Raw genomic sequence first — 17,924 nt, forward strand, 5'->3', positions numbered from 1 at the left:
AACCGCCGTGTGTCTAGCCGTTCCAATTTTACGTAAAAGTAGGAGTGTCCTATTGCCCATGTTATACTGTGCTATATTTAGCAGCGTCTTGCAAGGTGCCATAACAAATGTTAGAGGTAAGAGTTGGCTTCCTGCTGAATGAAGACCACCGATATCCGGCTACGATGCATAGACGCCTGGTTACTTCCATGTGCTATTGGTGACTTAGGTAGTCAGGGACCCTGCATATGCATGTAATTATCTGACTATGAAACCCAACGGCTCGCACAGGGTTTCTTGGAGACGTCCGGACAAAGGGATGAAGAGCAGTCCCTCAACAGACAACCCGACTCCCAATTTGTAACCACCCTCGTATCGAAAAGGGCGTGTGCAGAGGCAGGTTGCATCAACTAACCCGAGGACTTCCACAGACAATTTGAATCAAAGGAATTGCTGACTTTATGCTCCACATTTTCACACACTCTTGCCCTTCGATATAATCTCAGTCTTCGTCACGTGCCAAGTTCTTGACTACATCGAAGCTCCGATGTAGAAGATTCGAACATTCCAGCTCCCATAAACCCGAACCTTATACCATGTATATTCAAGAGTTGCGGATGCCTAAACTTTCGGTGTCCTCAGGCAGTGGACTTTTGAACTATGTATGTTAGACCACGTTAGAGATAGGGGGGAAATGACTCACGATTCCAGATAGAGCAAAGAAACAATAGGAAGGACAGATAGATACGAGACCGTTCTACGGTCCTAGACCAGCTTTCTTGTGGCGGACTGAAATGAATTGCGATCAATGGGCATGGCACGCCGAGTCTTGCTTGACATGACCGTCTCGTACGCTTGTCTCGTCTTCGGTGCCATCTTTAGGAGTTTCTATATTCGGTATCTCCCCATTGTCTATTCTAGGGTTGAACAGTTCGGAATGGGTGTTATCACTCTCTGTTTCACTCACGACCGGTATCGCAGAGCTTCGTCGCTGGTCTATCATATTATTGGTAATGTCACTCTCAGTTTCTCCGTCCTTGATGAAGTCGGCAATTGATTGCATTACTTCGAGGTCAGGGTTTGAATCGTCGGAATTGAATTCGAGGACCTGCATCTCGCCGGTATCCTGGATGTCTGTAATGTCCAGGCTATCAACATGTACACTCAGGCTACTAGCTTCTGAGAGTGTACTTGGCGTGTAATTGCTATATTTCTCGTAAGAAAGGGAGGTACGGAGTTGCACATGCCTATCCTCTTTGTCATAGTTACTAGGCGTGGCGCTTTGCAATGGCACGGTATCAGTCAAGGGCCAATTCGGGGGAGAACGAGCATGGATGACACCAAGTTCGAGGTCAATAGGCCGTGGAGGGGAGTTCAGCAACTCTTCTGCGCGTTGTCTTTCTGGGTTACGCCGCGAGCGGCGTCTCTGATACCACTGGCGGAAGCAGGTGTACCAAAGCAACCAAACAATGAAGGTAACTATGATGAGCTCCAGGAAAAGACAGATGACAGTCAGAATGACAATCATTTTATCCTTGCTGAGTCCAGTATTCTCTTGCTGCGATTGGCTGCTGTCGGCGACGTATTGGCGCCCCGTGAGGGTGATCGTGTATTGAGACGGGACCGAGGTCAATGCCGAGCCTATGACGGGTGGAATATTGATAGATAGAGAATGATCAGCTATGGGAATAGCCTTGATAAATTTGCCAACAGCAGGCAGTAGAACATTGTACATTGTTGCAGCGACGACCAACGCAATGAGGAATTTGAAATGCATAGCTCCTTTCGCTGATAGATGTCGTTGTGAGAATGCCAATTTCATTCAACATTCTAGCACAGGTCTGATATCTGGCGGTGCGCAGGTGCAAGCTCGAGCAGTGCCGTGAGTGAACATTGACCAGTATTTTAAACAGAAGTACTCGGGTAGTTCCTAAAACTAGCAAGTGTTTGTTTACACAGACACGGAGACGTGACGTATTTGGTTTCCATTCCCGCCGTGATTGTGTGTCCTTTGCTTGCGTATGCTTATTAGATGGTCATTACATGTTTACACAGGTACTTCAACACATGTACCTAGGTACTTCTATTGATGGATGGCCTATCGAACTTAGTATCCTAACTTGAGGCTAGAATGATGGTCGACCGAACATTAATACTCCCATTCATCAGCTTTTACTCCCTGCTTGCAAATGTTCATATACAAAGAAGCAATGATGGTAGGAGAATCTAGATAGCTCAAGATCTATCTCTTCCATGATTTTTACTACAAGTTTATAGATTTGTCACATGAATCATCTAGCATTAGTAGTTGCCGTGTATCGAATTAGTCAATACTTAATACTATGTACCTCACTTTGAAAGGATGCCTTAGAATTCTCTAGAATAGCAAGTGGCTCGCGCATCTAGTTGCTACTGAGGCCATGCCAACACACCCACATTAAGTACATCGGCTTGGACCGATTAAGCTAAGATACTGTCTTTACCATATATATGAACAACTTCTAAGAGTAACCTAAGCTCTTGAGGCTCAATGATTAAGAAGAAGATCAATACGCCGAGAATATTTGTATGGAAACTGAGATGATGCGAGCATTTAGAGAAATATACCATGTTCATTTGCAAGCCGTATTTATTTTCGAGTCTCACGCATCTTTCGTACTAGAAACAACATTTATTTGAGAAATACTATTGTGCTATAGGTGACACTAGGAGAGACCAGTAATAACTGTAGTGAATAGCCTTACTACTTTATGTAGAGGATAGACTCTATTGAGCAGCTTATAACGACGTTTGTCCCAGTCCTCAGAATGCAACAAACCGATTTCTGTGCGTAGCCCTAGCATAAATAAGAAGGCATCAACACCCTCATCATGTGACAAGCATTATACAGGGCTCCTGTATTTACGGTTCTCACAAGGTGCATCAACCTGAAGGAATTGAGCTCTATTCACAGTATCTCACTTACGGGTCTTGTTGCCCTTGAATATTTGAAGGCCTTAGATTCTTATTATATCACTGATACACAAGGTCGATTCCCGACCCCAAAAGAATCCACTAAAAGGCTGAATTAGTGGTGATGAGTTAGAGTATTCATTTCAAGACAGAGCTTCTAGACTAGCTTCACAAGGCTAACCGCATGACACAAAGTTATCATGTAAACATCAAAATTGTGACGTAGGGTAAGGAATTCACAAGGAACAACACTCTCTGAAGTGCCTGAGTTGGAACGTATCCGGATGTCTCGAAGCTTCGGGGTATATTTCATGGCTACGGCACTGGGAACTTTTAGAGAAGCTGAATGATGCCTACCTGCGTGTAAGTGGACAGAGGTAAAATCGGCAACGGGATGTTGATGCGAGCCAGAAAATTCCCTGTTGTGGTTGGCCTAACCCAAATTGACAGGTAGGTTTGGCCATTTGAGATGACTTGCTAACAATAAAACAATGCTCCAAAAATGAACTCTATATCTCAAAGTATTGAGGCCAACATGGTTATTCTAATACTACAGAAGCCAGCAAAGAAATCGAGATTGATATTCATGCATTGTAACACCTACTACAAGAGACAATCCGCCGATCAAGAAGAAATAGGTATATGCCAAGATAACGTTACATGACTTAGGAACCAACACAGCATGGGATCAATCCGAATTGAGTAGTCGGTTGTTTGCTTTCCTACTGAACATAGCTTAGCCGCTTAAAAATGGACATCGGGACCAGGGTCTAGATCCTCCCCTTGATTTGTGCCTGTACGATATGGATACGCGGATGGCCAACCGTTGGTAAGCTGGGATCGATTTGGTGCCTTACCCCTGCATCGTGACTCTACGGCGCGGTTGTTGAGGAGCCCTGCGATTAGCACTCCCATGATAGAGAATACGAGAAACCCCCATACAATGAATATCATTTTCTATGGTACAGGGCCTGTACGTTAAGCTTCTTCAATGGTGTTCGGATCGGTTAAAAGATGGATCCTTCGTGTTGGCTATCTTGGCGAGCGTGAAGCGGTATGAAACGAGAGGTTGGTTGTATTTCCATACATTCATTTGAAGGTATATCAAGAAGCCAGCCCACCCGAGGATTTCATCCCGTACATACACTCTATCACTTACCCTTAACTACTGTGATTCAGTGCTCCTCGCTTCTCACACTCAGTTCCCTCGCTCTGACATTCCCCAAGATGCTCACGCAAGGAGTACTTGCGCTGTTTGCAGCATCCCCTGCCCTGGCAGCGACAATTGGCGGTCGCTATGATTCAAGTGTTCTGAAGTATTCCTCGCGTGCCATTGCTAGGACAGTCCGCAATTGCAACACGCCGGCACCTCCTACTGTTTACTTCCCCTTGAACTTTCGTAGGTCTCCGAGAACAATAGACAGATGAGGATGAGCAGAGCTAATTTGGAATACAGGGTATGGATCGGATCAGAAAATCACCACCGATCTCGTAATACCCGGAACCAACAAGACCATGCCGGTCTGCTTTGATCAGGGTTCCGAGGATTTCTGGGTAGCCGAGCCGGGCGCTGTGTTGAACTGGGGTGCTCAATACGCCGGTCAGGTTGGCCCTTGCAATACATCGATGTCACCAGTTTATGACTACTCTGCGTCGCCCGATGCAACAGAACCTGCCCCATACGATTATTTCAACGTCTATGGAGGATCGTCGAAGTACGTTCTGGGAAATGCCACCGTCGACGACACCATGGTTTTTACGTCCGTCGCTGGCCAACAGTCTACTATCGCAGGTATTCGCACAGCTCTTACGAACCTCGTTAGTGTACGGCTAGAGGATGAGAGCGGCCATTGTGAGGTGACAGAGAGGGTTAGCAATTACGACGTGGGAATCCTAGGCACGGCGCCTTTTCAAATTGGCCCTGGCGTAAGACCCTCATTCTCATTACACTACTATACACCAGCAGGGAGTTTTGTTTCTTACTAATATATCGCACTATCATGTAGCACATAACCAACGGACCACATGTAAGACAACAATTTCTCGAGCAAGGCACGATTAAGGCAGCAGTGCAGTCAATGTGGATGGATGAGCGCCCACATGGGATTGAAGACACTTATACCGGCGGTGCAATCTTCGGAGGTATCGATCTATCCAAGTTTACAGGGCCTCTTGTCAAGGTGAAGTCATTCCCAAATGTGGGGGACACTGTAGGATATCGCGTCGCGAAGCCCATATTTAGCGTCCAGGGAAAACAAATCACCACACAGTCCGACGTGACGAGGTGCTTCATCGACTCGGGCACTCGAAACGACGCCATCCCAATCGCCTTTGGTCAGGAAGAGGAGTTCTACAAGGTCACTGGCCTAGTCGAGAGCCCTACTTACCAGGCCTCTTGGCCTGGTCCGTGTGAGTCGGTTCCGTCCAATATAACGATTGACATGAGGTTCCCGGGTAAGGCGAATGGCACATTCGTCGACATTAAGGTGCCACTGAAGAATTACGTCCGAGCGGACAATGGGGAAGAGGGACTATGCCGCCTGAACTTGTACCCGAGCGCGGGTGACTGCACGCTCGCTGCACCTTTCAGCACTGCGGCCTTCTTTGCTGCAGACGACGAGAATGATGAGGTCGCTTTTGCTCAAGGTGGTATTTCTAAAAGGGGTAGCGGGCCGGATAAAGATTCGATTGTTTTGAGGATCCCATAGAATCCTTCAAGAGTTCCTAGCCCGGCGCCGGCTGAGCTTGAAGCCGGCCTGACGCTTCGAAGACGCAGGGAGCTTGGGACGTGCGGTTGAGCTGGCGCAGTCAATTGCCCCGGATGCTATGGCGCGAAGTCCTTCTGTACTCAACACTACCCAGATAGGGCCATCTACAATGTACAGTCAAGTAAAACGTGATGTGTCTTCAAGATATATCAGCATGCACCTATTCAAACTTAGGCTTCATCATGTAGCCTATACAACCCACTAAACATGGTATATGGTGTCACAGGCAGCACGAAAAGTAATGATTGAATACCTAGGTAAGCTCACTTATTGACCCTGCCAACTAGGTAGAATATTCGTGGGAATGGGACTGGCCCTTCGGAGATGAGACAGCCTTCGCATTTGTTAAACTCACCATATCCCAGATTAGGATGAAGTAACTAGGTAAGACTATTCAACAGTCCGCCGCATGCTCAGTCACCGAGTCCAAGCACCAGCTCGCCAGACGACAGACAGAGCGAGTATAAGAGAAAGTGAATGCTCTGAATCCGAACCTTATCAACTTTTCCAGAATTGAAGAGGGGCAAATAGTTAGTTGCACAGGCAAAAATGCCCCTCTTCAGCAATGAGGGTACTAGGCCGGCGGAGATAGCCCAGCTACGACAATCATTTGCTTGATTCCTTGATCCGAGCGAATGTTGCCAGGAAAACCTCGGGGTCTTGAGCGCCTCCAATGTTATGCGCGCCTTGGATAGTAAAGTTCGGAACGCCAGAAATACCGTCGGTATATGCCTCCTGGACTTCTTTATCGACCTCTGCGCCACCCTTGCCGGTCTCTAGCCATTCCTTGACCTCGCTCGTCGTTAAACCTGCCTTCTCGCCAGCAGCAACGAGCGTGGCGTGGGAGGTGATATCACCTTCGCCCTCAAAGTAGGACTTGAATAGCTCGGCGACGACGCGATTCTCGACATCGTTACCCTTCGTCTTGCCCAGCTGGATCAGGCGATGCGAGTCGCGCGTGTTTCCAATGCGTCCGGCGAAGGCGAAATTGATGCCTTCTTCTTGACCGACCGTCGTCAGCCGGTGGTGTATCATCTCGAGTCTGTCCGAGCCGAATTTCTGGGCCATCCGTTCCTTGACCGGTATGCCGACGGCGGGAGAAGTCGGGTCGAGGTAAAATGGCGCCCAGGTAATGGTGAAGGTATCATTCTGACCAGCCGGATACGTCTTGCGATACAGCTCGATGGCGCGGTCGAGGCGTCTTTTACCGACATAGCACTGTTGCGAACTTAGATCGTTTCGGTGCTACGGGCAACAGCTACTCACCCACGGGCAGACGGTGTCTGATACGATCTTGATGTTGAAGTTGGTCATTTTCGGTATATGACACTTAGCTAAGGATGGGTCATTACAGCAGTTCTACATGATTATGTTCGAGAATATTGTCTATAGGCAAGGATTGCTTCTAACGCTTTCGCAGGCCGCTGACAAATGCGGTTTCAATCTTGAAGACGCCATCTAGTACCGGTAGTGTCCGCCCGAGAGGGTCCGGAGGCTCTTAAAGGCACTATCAGCCGCCGACTTCCACCCCTGTGGATCAGCACACAGCATGGCATTATAGCGGGTCAATATCTACCTAGGGCACTGCTACGATACCTAACTTGGCCGAGAAGTATTTAGTGCCCTATGATCATAGCATGATGAATACTGGTGTGCTACGTCCACTGCAAAATTTTCCGATAATATAGTCAATATATCTCAATTCGTAGATGGTTGGCAGTCAGGAATATTTAAATCACGGCGCAGTTATGAATTATAATAGGTGAATGATACTATATGCGAATTGACTTGGGGTATTCCGAAGCACTCGACTTGTGTACACTCTGTGTGAATTCACCCGAACGAACAAGCTTATCTAGGACACCATATATCTCTTCAGCTCTATCTAAGATTCTGTATTCCAATCACATGAGTTATTAACACAACTGCTTTGTATGGTGCATGATTGCGAGGCTCGATAAGGTAGGTAGTCGCAACTTTCCCTTCAGGGTATCATATACATACTGTGAGGAAATGTACATGAATCAGGCGTGGATAGTAGGGCAAAAAGAAAAAAAAAACTTTTCAAGTTAGTAAGAGAAAGGACAGACCGCCTGTCCAAATGGATGGCCGGCTAAAATATTGAACAATCTGTGACTGGGCTGCGGGAGGCAACATGCTTGTCACTGGTAAAGGCTGTTCCGTACTATTCCTCATATTCTTAGCTTCATGTATACTGCAATCCGTGTCCATCACTACCTGCTTATTTCTAGCTAATGTTAGGGATTAGTCCGGATTATTTTTGTGAGACTGTGCTAGGTTACGCAGGTTTGAATCGGCTTGACGGTACACAATCATAGAGTGATATGGGGGATGATGAGGGATTAGCACCTGGATCAGCCCGTCCATTAGGGGATTTAGCAGTGATTTAGTGTGGCGCGTTGCGCTAGAATCCGGGGTCAGAGTCAAAGTCCGGGGTAAAAGTTGGGGGAAGGCGCAGGAGAGGCACGTGACTGGTGAGGAGAAACCTGCATAGAGGCCCTCGGCGCCCAAAGCGAGAAGCATGCAACCTCCTTTACCTCTCTGACCTCCCTGGTCTTCCCTCTTCCTCTTCGGCAAAATTTCCTCCCAATCTCACCTTTATCTTCCTGCTCCTCAGCGGCAATTTTGCCGACTTCCCCAACCCATAAGACGCCCAATTGGCATGTCTGTCTTCCAGGCGTCAAGAACCTCTTTCCCTAGGTGAATCCAGTCTGTGAAATACCCTTGTCAAGGCATCTGTCCAAGCCACCACTTGTCGTACGATGCAAATAAATCCAACTCGACGCGTACGATTCTCACGTGCTCGATCGGCCCACTGCGAAGAAAGCATTTCCGCTCTTTTATCTCCATACGCTGTGGAAATTCATTCCTGTTCTCCTTCTCGTCGCAAACAAATCCGTGAAATGACCAATGCTAAGTGGCATCCGGCGTTTAGATGCCCCAAGTGGCTGCAATCGCTGTCAAAACAGCAACTCGCATTGTGACGTTGTCTAAGTTCATTTGAGTCTCCGCCTACTCTCCTGAGAATCCTATCACTACTCCGCACTTCACTTCCAGGAAATCAAACTGCGTCCGCTGCAGCATCCCGTTCCCAAAACAGGACTGTTTCTTTCCCAGAAACTGTAGCCACTGTCTACAGAGATGCACTGTTCGGTTTGGCGACTTTTCGGGATTCGCCTGTTTTGACCGTCAAAAGATGGGCAGGTCATTGTGTCCCATCAATATCGGCTCCCCTAATCACATATGATTTTCTCGATGACACGAATGATTGGGCAGTGCGTTTCCAGTTGTCGAGCATCGGACGTCTCGGTTCCTAAGCACATATCTTGCTATAGACAGTGGGCTCAGACCAGGATAGTCGTTCTCATTAGAACTTGTGTGCTCCGACTGGATCCGGACAACGAAGCAGCTGTTTCTCTCGCTACATATAGCGCATTTTGCAGCGTCGAAACTGTTTAGTTGAACCTCGATAGTTGAAGGCAATGCATCAACCAGCATCTAGTTCTGGGGTTCCTATTGTTACTATTTCGATCCACTAGTCGTCACTTAGCCTCCTGGCCGGCCCGGATTGCGAGCCTCCATAGCTGCTCTGGCTTGTCGATTGAACGGATAGCGACGAGCTTCGACGTGTAGTTGCAGCCATTACTGAGTCCGGGAATGGATATCGAAGACGTACAATGTCTTGTGTATGGTTGGGCTCGGGGTGTATCGGTACCTAACTGCCAAACAAGACTTTAGCTCGCCTAGCCAATCTGCTCAGGAAATAGCACCGGTGTGCTTGAAGGCGTCAGGATGGAAGTCGGGATAGTGACAATCAAAAGGGGGTCTACCCTACATATACACCTGGACTTGAAGAACCACCTACCCAGGTATCCACTACTTCTAGCTAAGGCTTTCTATTTAAACCCGCCCTTTCATTCTATTTTCATTGAACTAGGTGGATGGGAAGTTGTTCAGCAGCGAACTACTACCCGAAGTAGCTAGGCAGCTTCAGATTTAATCACGTATCGTCATTCTTGCCGCGTCCACCTCAGGATCTCGCCTGTGCTCCGTGTTGAGCCCTGATCTCATCATCCATCTCTAACTGCTGCGTTAGCCCTAACCATCATATCCACATAAGACGAATCGAGTCTGCTGATTGGAGAGTATGTCGAATGAGGGGGGACACTGGGTGGGGGATGAGTTGGCACTATGAAAGATGAAGCAAGAAGTGAGCGCTACACACAAACTTGTGGGTCAAAGACGAGCTAATTGTTATCTAGGTCGTTGAGTTATCCAAGGACAAATTCTCCTGAGTAAGCCCGGCTCAGTCCGCTATAACGCTAGAGCTACACTATGCCGGTTCAGAAAACCGCTCATTGCAATGGGGCATAGCACTAAAGTCGCGCACTGAATCAAGCAGGATGATCTTGAGAGCCTGCCATATTTTGACTCCGGAAACGACAGGTGCCAAGTGAGTTGGAATAGGTGTCAAATTGAGAGGGGAGCTTTGGTTTTAATCGACCGGAACGATGCCATTTCATTTTGCAATTCAAACGCCAATCCATGCCGACACTGCTTGTGTTCAGAACAAAAGGGAAGAGAATTTGTGCTTCCAGTTTAGTGATGAAGATGGTTTGTGTGGTGGTATTTTACAAGTTGCTCGTTGCGGTAAGGTGCCCGACACCCTAGCAACAGCCAATATATTCCCCTCTTCCATCGTTACACACATGCCTGAAGGCTATGCAATGAAGCCCCTCGCATAGACGGTTTCATACCCCGATCTATAACCATCCCTCAGTCTAGAACCGTCTATTACTCTATGATGGATTTTCCATGGGATGTATTGCCGCGACATCGTACTAATAACACAGCGGTTGGGGTCCTCGGCTCGCTTATTCACATGCACCGGGGCGCAGTGCGAATCCTGGTCGCCGCAATAATGGGTATTAATTTGTTTAGGTCTATCATGAAGTCAGCATGGGTACTCAGATATGCCTGTTGATATTGAGAGTATACGTACGAACTTGGCCATAAGGGCAACCATGAGATCGAAAAGACCGATGGCCTCAACGAAGGCGAAACCCAGAATGGCGTATGAGAAGAGCTGGCCACGGAGAGCAGGGTTGCGGGCAACACCGTTGAGGAGGGCAGCGAAAACGAGACCAATACCGATACCAGCACCAGTCAAACCAATGGCAGCGGAACCCATACCCAAGTTCTTGGAGACCTCGACCATGGCCTGAGCAATCTCGGAAGAGTAAGCGCGGCGCTGGAAAGCCTGGCGGGTGGTGGCGCTCAGGATCTTGGAGGCCTGCTGGCGCTTCAGGGCCTGCATGGGGGTAGCATTGCCTACGATAGATCATTAGAGCCAGCTCGGATTCGTCCCATTCCATCGCAATTCGTAATTCCGATTACTCGGCTGCGGCCAATTGGGTCAATATTCTGGGATTTTACGCAGAAACATACTGGTGATGGTGCGCTTAGCAGCGGTGCTGGCGATAGAGGCACGGACAGCAGGGCGAGCGACCTTGGTGCCCATAGAGGCAAAGGCGCGGGAAGCAACGCGAACGGAGGCCATTGTGATGGATGAGAATGTGTGGTTGGTGAGGAGAGGAGAGGTATCGTGGCACGAAAGCACAGACAAATGAGCTGATGGAAGAGAAGATAAGAGCTTGAAGTAGAAGAAGGGGAAGCTTGTTGGCGGTGCGGCAAAAAGGAAGAAAAGTCTGATGGGGCTTGAGGGAAACGACCGAGGAGTTGTTCCGGGGCTGGGCATTGACCACCAGCTGGCTCCAGCACTGTGTAGGAAGAAACGAAGCTAGACTGTGGTCTTCAATGGAACCCACACAGCGTCAACACCATTTTCTCATCCACCATGGGGATGTTGGAACAAACTTTTCTCTTCAATAGGTACTGAAGCCTACCCAAAAGAGACAAGGCTGACAGGTCATTATTCATTGACAGGGATCGGGCATTGCCGGGTGCGGCGCTTGTAGGGACTACGAGACCTCACCGTTCTTGGCGCGACATTTAACTTCGAGCGCTTTTTCCCTCATCGCTAAAAACACCCGAGCTTGGTCGGTAACAGACTACGGTGCACAGCAAGCAAGTAAAAGCAAAATGCTCGAGCATTCTAGATGAATTGGGTCGTCAATGAACTTGAATACATGGTTTGGAATATCCCAAGGATTTCGGCCACCATTCGGCAGCTCTGTGTGGTGAGAGGCGAAGGGAAAGTACATGTACACAATGTCGGAACACAACATGAACCCCACCGACTAAAGTCGGTCCTCCACTTGGTTTTATCTGAAGGATAGTAAACATGGAACCTAGCTGGTATCAACGCAAGCTCATAGGTGACCACTTATGTGTGGAGTTTGTCTCACGGGATGATGATCTGGGTGGTAGAAATGAAGCAACATAAAAAGGAAGACACATCCTCAGCGACAACTGCGTAGACATTTCCTCTGAGACCACAGCAGCTTTACAAGCTCCCGCTCAGCATTGTAACATCTATGAGTCAGCTTGCAAAGAGTCACACAGCTACCTTATACTATAGGTACATGTATATCAGATTGCCGGCATTCCGCATGCGCCCTATTTCGGGAAACAAGAGAAACAGCCAATGAAACCCCCAGAATCGTTCTGAAATTGGGGTGGCCATCAGTGTTCTGATGGCCAGTAACTTGTTTGTTTGCAAGGGACATTACATGTGTACGCCGCACCATGCAGCACTGATATTGACCAGGTAGCCAAGCACCCAAGCACCCAGGGTATTGACAGTTACGCGCATGGGAGAGCTGTCGGGTAGGAGGAAGCTACACCGGTTCCAGGAGATCGGGAGTTTAAGCGATTGTGGATACCTTGATTGACCTCACTTGTTCAGGTTTTCGAATGGGTGCCTACTCCCACCAGCGCAGGGAGAAACTCGGCGTCCAACTTGGGTGGTGTGGCATTGGTGAGAAAGAGAAAGGACCAGAAGGTTGCATAGGGTGCCTACAGCGTGAGTTATGCTACAAGTGCACATTACAGCGCCGATGAGAGGTGAAACCGCTGTGTGAGGAAAGTGATTAATGGCCTGAAAAAATTTTCGCTCCAGGTGACACGAAATGACGGTCAGATCTGGTGCTCACAACTGTCAAGGGATTGGCGGGAGCACCCACCCCTGCTCCCAAGTCTTAAAGGGCAAGGTACCACCAATCCACCGGGTCAATGGCGTTTACTACATGTACACGTATTGACGGACATGGAGATGTCCGTTTCGTCTCGGCTTAGTGTACCTACTGTAGTGTAGGGGCCTCAAGCACCGTCCTCCTCTACTATTACCTAGGCATCACTTCACTGACTCAACATCAATGCTTGAGTGAAAATGTGTGTGTCAAAAAGTTCACAGCGCTATCGGGAATTTAAGGGGAGCTTGGGCTAGACAGAGACAGCTACCTGATACCTACCTCAGTAACTAGATAGGTTCAGCTGAGCTGAATTGTACAAGTCTGTGTATGTATGTACTGACTAGGCTAAGTAGTGAACACATTGCTATGAGTAGGGATATACATCGAAGCTGAACCCCGGCTACCTACTTATAGTAGCTATCTTGATCGGTAGTTATGCGCACAGGGCACCGATACGAACTAGCTAATTGCATTGCATCGCATCATTGAGCTGCAACACGCATGTTCGAATCTGGCTTGATTGACCTTTGCAGGTGTCCTGCGTATGCCTAGCATTTGTCGCATAGATAGACCAATTTCGGCATCTGAAGATATCAACAAATGCACGTATGCATAGTCTGAGTCAATTACCTACAATACCTATTGCATAGGTATTTACAGTATGTTCGTGATTACCTGCTATGTGAGCCCGATACTTATTTAATGTAATTATCGCGTGAACAAATAGGGTCTTGAAGGATATTAAAATCTTTCCATATCTAGGTACCTACCTACCTTGAAGACCACGATCAATTCCTGCAAGGACTTGTCGAGGTGTTGGAAGCAGTTATCAGCTACCCCGATCTGGTCAGAGGATGTTGATGGTGGGCGGGGCAGAGGTGTCAGAGGCTAGCTAATCAATTCTACAGATGAATATCTGTGAACTCAATAGCATTTGGTCATGGAGGAGGTATTAAAAATTTTAGACAGATCACATAGTGGAAGAACAATGAAAAAAAAGTAAGTTTTTTTCAAACAAACAAAACAAAAATGAAATAGTTAAAATCAAATTTTTTCTGTAACGACGCATCCAGGACTCGAACCTGGAATCTTTGCCACCGGAAAGCAACGCCTTAGCCATTAGGCCAATGCGCCGAGTATTAATTGTCTGATATACAATTAATCATTATATTTAAACGTTGCTAGTCGCTGTGAGGGTTTTTCAGGGGCAATGAATTTGTCACGGGCTTAGACGGTAAGCTCAGCCCTACAACGGCTGGATTTCATGAAAACTGCCAGGAAATCATATCTAAATGTGATCAAGGGTTCGAGGGGTATGGAGGGTAAGACCGCTTGAGATGAGCCAAATGAAACGAAATGGGATCCAAGAGGTTATTCTGGAAATGTGAATATGAATCGGCCGTCCGGTGTATTCTACAACGTGTGAGATGGAACGGCTGTGGGATATATTCTCGCCCTCTGTAGAACTAGCTAACAAGAACACTAATATCAAATGAGAATAACTTCGATGTTCTTGACCACATCAGAAGTTTCAAGATAAGGAGTCATCAGCTGGAGGATCGCTCAGTTGAGAGGTCATAGTCAGCAATAGACAGAGATCATCGATACGCGTGACATGAAGACGCAGTGTAACTATCCCTTTCTATATGCAAGGAGCCAGACATTTCGCGAGTAGTAGCGAAGACTAGACATTCCAAGTTTACTACTCCAAGGCAGCCTCCAAAGCGACAGCGCCAGTCCTATAATTACTGGCCCGGGCGTTTCTTCAATTCCTTGAATGTTAATCACCACCGCCAACGAGCTTCGTGCTTCACTCAATCCCGAACAAACGTTATACCTTGTCACGGAGAACAGTTCTTGTTACCCACGACTCTTGACATCACTATCGACAATGTCACCTTCACTGGAGAAGAAAGATGCCGGCGAGTTTCAGTCAGTCCCTGATGCTATGCCTTCTCCCCTTGAGTAGATTTCGGGCCTGTTTCGCTTGCATGCCCCTGAAAATACATTCAGCTCTTTCTCCGTCGCGTAACTACTCACCCCCAACGCGCTTTAGGCTTATCTATCTGAATTACCCTAATCCGCTAAAGAATGCCATCGCTTACACCATTCGCGGTGTCACTGTAGACTCACTGCTGAGCATGATTGGAGCAACACCTGGGTTCATCAGATAGCTGTAGCTGTCACATAAGAGGGCCATCATTTTCCTCGCATCTTATGCCGTGGGCTGGAGAGCATGTGAGAAGGAGTAAAATGATTTGTGTTCTGTTTCAGCCGAGCGCCTCGAGCCGAAAAATCTGCATTGACGGGCTTACCAGCAAGCGTTGAGCCTATTGAATATGCCGAGTACATCCGCGACTTGGTTGTGAGAGAGAAGGAAGGGGTATGAAGGATAGGGAAACTGAAAAGAAAGAAAAAGAGAGAGAGAAAAGGTGAGTAGACGAACTTGGATACACAAAGAAGAGACATGCATTCCCAGCATGCTCCCAGTAATGACTGATCTAAATCACTAGCATAAGACCGAGAGATTGGAATCCTGCTTTTTGGCCAGCATAAAATCCAGAATTGATTTTCTGAAATTGCTAGCCTAGTCTTGGGATTTCAACGATGGATTATAATCATCGACAGTGACACGACACAGCGAACAACAGCCTCGATGATGATAACAACCTTTCCATCATGACATTATTCTGGCCAGATATAACCACCTACTGATATCACCAAGGAGCATGCCTCAAGATGATTAGTATATTTCTAGGCCGATTAGATGCACAAAAGACAACACAGTAACCTAAAGTTCAGATATGTAAGCGTTTATGCACAACATGATCCATTCTCCAAGAGGGAATGGTACCCCCTGCTTACCCTTGACTCCTATGTAACTCACTATACATTGCCATCACGACCCCAGTTTCCCAAATACATGTAAACCCCCCTCGCACCGACTAAGCCATCAGCCACTCGCAATATTCATTCTCCCCTATCAAAGACGTAACATCCACTCTGCTCCTCCCTGCGTGGACTCTACTGTCCATACCCAAGCCGGACAAACTCCGCAAGATTATGCCGCGAGTCTGCATCGACGACATCATGCGGCGGGCGCACAGTGACGTTGTCGCCATGGATCTCTAGCACCTGGCCGTTCAGCTCAACGTCGTTCAAGAGCTTCTCCACGCCCTTGATCAGCGTACTATCTGGGGTGAGGATCATATTATTGAAGAGCGCGTCAGTACCCGCGATATTCGTTGCTGTGGTTTGTACATATTAGTTACGGAATGCATAGTCACCACCTTTTACCACTCTTCACTCCGAGACAAGCATTATACCACCAGACTGATGCAAGAGGCAGTAGGAGAGGGGAGGAGGGAAGTAGATACCTAACACTGCCGGTGCTAACGCATTGATTCTGATACCGATGTGAGCCATCGCGTAGAAAGGGCCAAGAGAGCGAACAAGGCCGACGACGGCGTGCTTCGACGCCGCGTACAGCGGTGCTGGCGGAAACGGGTACAAGCCCACGTTGGACGCGGTGCAGATGATGGCGCCGCGGGACCCTGTCGTAGCGTCTGGTGTATTGCGTCTCATGTAATATTGGGCTAGTTTGACCGCTGTGAAAAAGGAGGTGTTGAACACCCCCTGGTCAGCGAACTGATAACAAATTTGTGAAATGAACGTCAGGCATAGCTATGAGTGGGTATGAAATAAAGGCTCAAGTTTAAGAGATATCAAAATCATGACCGCAAGCAAGTTTTCTTGAGTGATTTGTATTCATGCTGGGAAAATGTAAAGGGGGATGAAAGGAGCCACGCTCGCGCCCACGACCGTCCGCGTACGGAAGTAAGAAATATAATGAAAATGGAGACGGGAAGGAAGGGAAAAAAGGGGCAGAATACATACAATATACAACCCCATTCAGATTAATATCCAAGACCTTCAGCGCAGGCTCCTTCTCCAGCTCGTCGTCGTCCTCCTCTATAGACGGCACAACCCAGCTGCGCGCATTCTCAGCAACACCCGCATTAGCCACGACCACATCGACGCGTCCGACGGCGTCATACACAGCCTTGAAAGCCGCTTTCTGCTCTGTCCACGACGAGACGTCGCATTTCTCGAACCGCACCGCACCTCCCGCTCCCTGGGCACCGTGCGTCCTCTTCTGCGCGGCGTCGAGGTCCGCGGCGACGGCCTCGCCGTCCGCGGCGTTGACGTCGAATATCGTCACCGCGTCCCCGAGCGAGGCGAAGTGGCGGCTCATGATCTTGCCCAGACCACTTGCGCCCCCTGTGACGATCACGCTGCGGCGTTGAGCCATATTTCGGGGGAAACTTCAACCGCCAAGTTTTTTTTTTTTTTTTTTTTTTTTTTTTTTTTTTCCTCGCTCTTCTTATTCCTAATGCTGTTTTTCTTTTTCTTTTCTATTTTTTGGATATGGCTCACGTAAGAATTTGGCAGAAAAGAAAAGAAAATACAGACAGAAATGAGGTCCGAATCCGAGAGGGGCGGACGATGTGAGAGTGAAGAGCGGGCGCGGTATACGCAAGTCTATGTAAGGCCACCGAATGAGCTATCCGGCTGTCGCCACGAAATGACTACAACAAGTGCGTCCGTGATATGAAGGTAGAGATGAACAGGCAGATTTATTCATCGGAATACATATATCTTATTTCATCCTCTACCTACCTATATACAAGACATACAGACCTAAATGCAGATTGCCCGAGCAAAACGGCACATCTAATGCGGGGGGCTTTCCCCCGCCGGCATCTACTTTTAACCTGTGAGACTGGATCTATTTTTCCTTTCGCGCTTCGCCTCGCTGCTGTTCTGTCACAGTCACCCTATGAACGAACTCGGTTAGGTGGTGGGGATTCTCAGTTCTAGGCATTCTGTATACCGTATGTTGATACAGCGATGATTTATGTCTATTTTGGGATGGTTAGCAAAGGCGAAAGGAAACAATCGCTGGAGTTTAGTCAGTCCACATCATGATTGATATACCCGAGTACACTCCTATGTGTCTCGGTTCGACTGGTTGTTATGAGATTACAAG

General features: G+C 47.9%; 5 protein-coding genes and 1 non-coding gene across 6 annotated transcripts; 1 reads left to right on the forward strand and 5 right to left on the reverse strand.

Moving 5' to 3' along the window:
• Window positions 1-260: 260 nt before the first annotated feature.
• Window positions 261-1,700, reverse strand: F5B22DRAFT_605694 (uncharacterized protein). Its single transcript, XM_047974869.1, has 2 exons — window positions 691-1,700; window positions 261-641 (listed from the first exon to the last, which is right to left on the reverse strand). Exon 1 carries the CDS (start codon window positions 1,505-1,507, stop codon window positions 785-787), a length of 723 nt encoding a protein of 240 aa, XP_047831067.1. The 5' UTR covers window positions 1,508-1,700; the 3' UTR covers window positions 261-641; window positions 691-784.
• Window positions 1,701-4,158: 2,458 nt separating this feature from the next.
• Window positions 4,159-5,639, forward strand: F5B22DRAFT_646310 (aspartic peptidase domain-containing protein; the record flags this gene model as incomplete). Its single annotated transcript, XM_047978715.1, has 3 exons — window positions 4,159-4,330; window positions 4,388-4,857; window positions 4,938-5,639. 3 exons carry the CDS (start codon window positions 4,159-4,161, stop codon window positions 5,637-5,639), a joined length of 1,344 nt encoding a protein of 447 aa, XP_047831068.1.
• Window positions 5,640-5,972: 333 nt separating this feature from the next.
• F5B22DRAFT_139081 (DSBA-like thioredoxin domain-containing protein) lies at window positions 5,973-7,523 on the reverse strand. The gene is made up of 2 exons (XM_047969033.1): window positions 6,966-7,523; window positions 5,973-6,917 (listed from the first exon to the last, which is right to left on the reverse strand). The coding sequence occupies exons 1-2, from the start codon at window positions 7,011-7,013 to the stop codon at window positions 6,306-6,308; spliced, it is 660 nt and encodes a 219-aa protein (XP_047831069.1). The 5' UTR covers window positions 7,014-7,523; the 3' UTR covers window positions 5,973-6,305.
• A 3,151-nt stretch (window positions 7,524-10,674) lies between these two features.
• F5B22DRAFT_636183 (mitochondrial ATP synthase protein 9) lies at window positions 10,675-11,280 on the reverse strand (the record flags this gene model as incomplete). The annotated part of the gene is made up of 2 exons (XM_047977250.1): window positions 10,675-11,051; window positions 11,169-11,280. 2 exons carry the CDS (start codon window positions 11,278-11,280, stop codon window positions 10,675-10,677), a joined length of 489 nt encoding a protein of 162 aa, XP_047831070.1.
• Window positions 11,281-13,935: 2,655 nt separating this feature from the next.
• On the reverse strand, window positions 13,936-14,008 carry F5B22DRAFT_t103. The gene has a single exon. It is a non-coding gene; the product is annotated as a tRNA-Arg (tRNA).
• A 1,387-nt stretch (window positions 14,009-15,395) lies between these two features.
• Window positions 15,396-17,247, reverse strand: F5B22DRAFT_605705 (15-hydroxyprostaglandin dehydrogenase). Its single transcript, XM_047974870.1, has 3 exons — window positions 16,772-17,247; window positions 16,252-16,482; window positions 15,396-16,122 (listed from the first exon to the last, which is right to left on the reverse strand). Exons 1-3 carry the CDS (start codon window positions 17,184-17,186, stop codon window positions 15,899-15,901), a joined length of 870 nt encoding a protein of 289 aa, XP_047831071.1. The 5' UTR covers window positions 17,187-17,247; the 3' UTR covers window positions 15,396-15,898.
• Window positions 17,248-17,924: the final 677 nt, after the last annotated feature.

Source organism: Xylaria bambusicola, assembly GCF_022495145.1.
Source record: "Xylaria bambusicola strain CBS 139988 unplaced genomic scaffold F5B22scaffold_19, whole genome shotgun sequence".
NCBI classification, from domain to species: Eukaryota; Fungi; Ascomycota; class Sordariomycetes; order Xylariales; family Xylariaceae; genus Xylaria; species Xylaria bambusicola.

Bases quoted from the DNA above. Each gene is read 5' to 3' on its own strand.
- F5B22DRAFT_605694 (XM_047974869.1), bottom strand. From the start codon at position 1,507: ATGATTGTCATTCTGACTGTCATCTGTCTTTTCCTGGAGCTCATCATA.
- F5B22DRAFT_139081 (XM_047969033.1), bottom strand. From the start codon at position 7,013: ATGACCAACTTCAACATCAAGATCGTATCAGACACCGTCTGCCCGTGG. The intron at 6,918-6,965 runs GTGAGTAGCTGT...AGTTCGCAACAG, and splicing joins CAGACACCGTCTGCCCGTGG to TGCTATGTCGGTAAAAGACG.
- F5B22DRAFT_605705 (XM_047974870.1), bottom strand. From the start codon at position 17,186: ATGGCTCAACGCCGCAGCGTGATCGTCACAGGGGGCGCAAGTGGTCTG. The intron at 16,483-16,771 runs GTATGTATTCTG...CCTTTTTCACAG, and splicing joins TCTGAATGGGGTTGTATATT to CGGTCAAACTAGCCCAATAT. The intron at 16,123-16,251 runs GTATCTACTTCC...TACAAACCACAG, and splicing joins GTTAGCACCGGCAGTGTTAG to CAACGAATATCGCGGGTACT.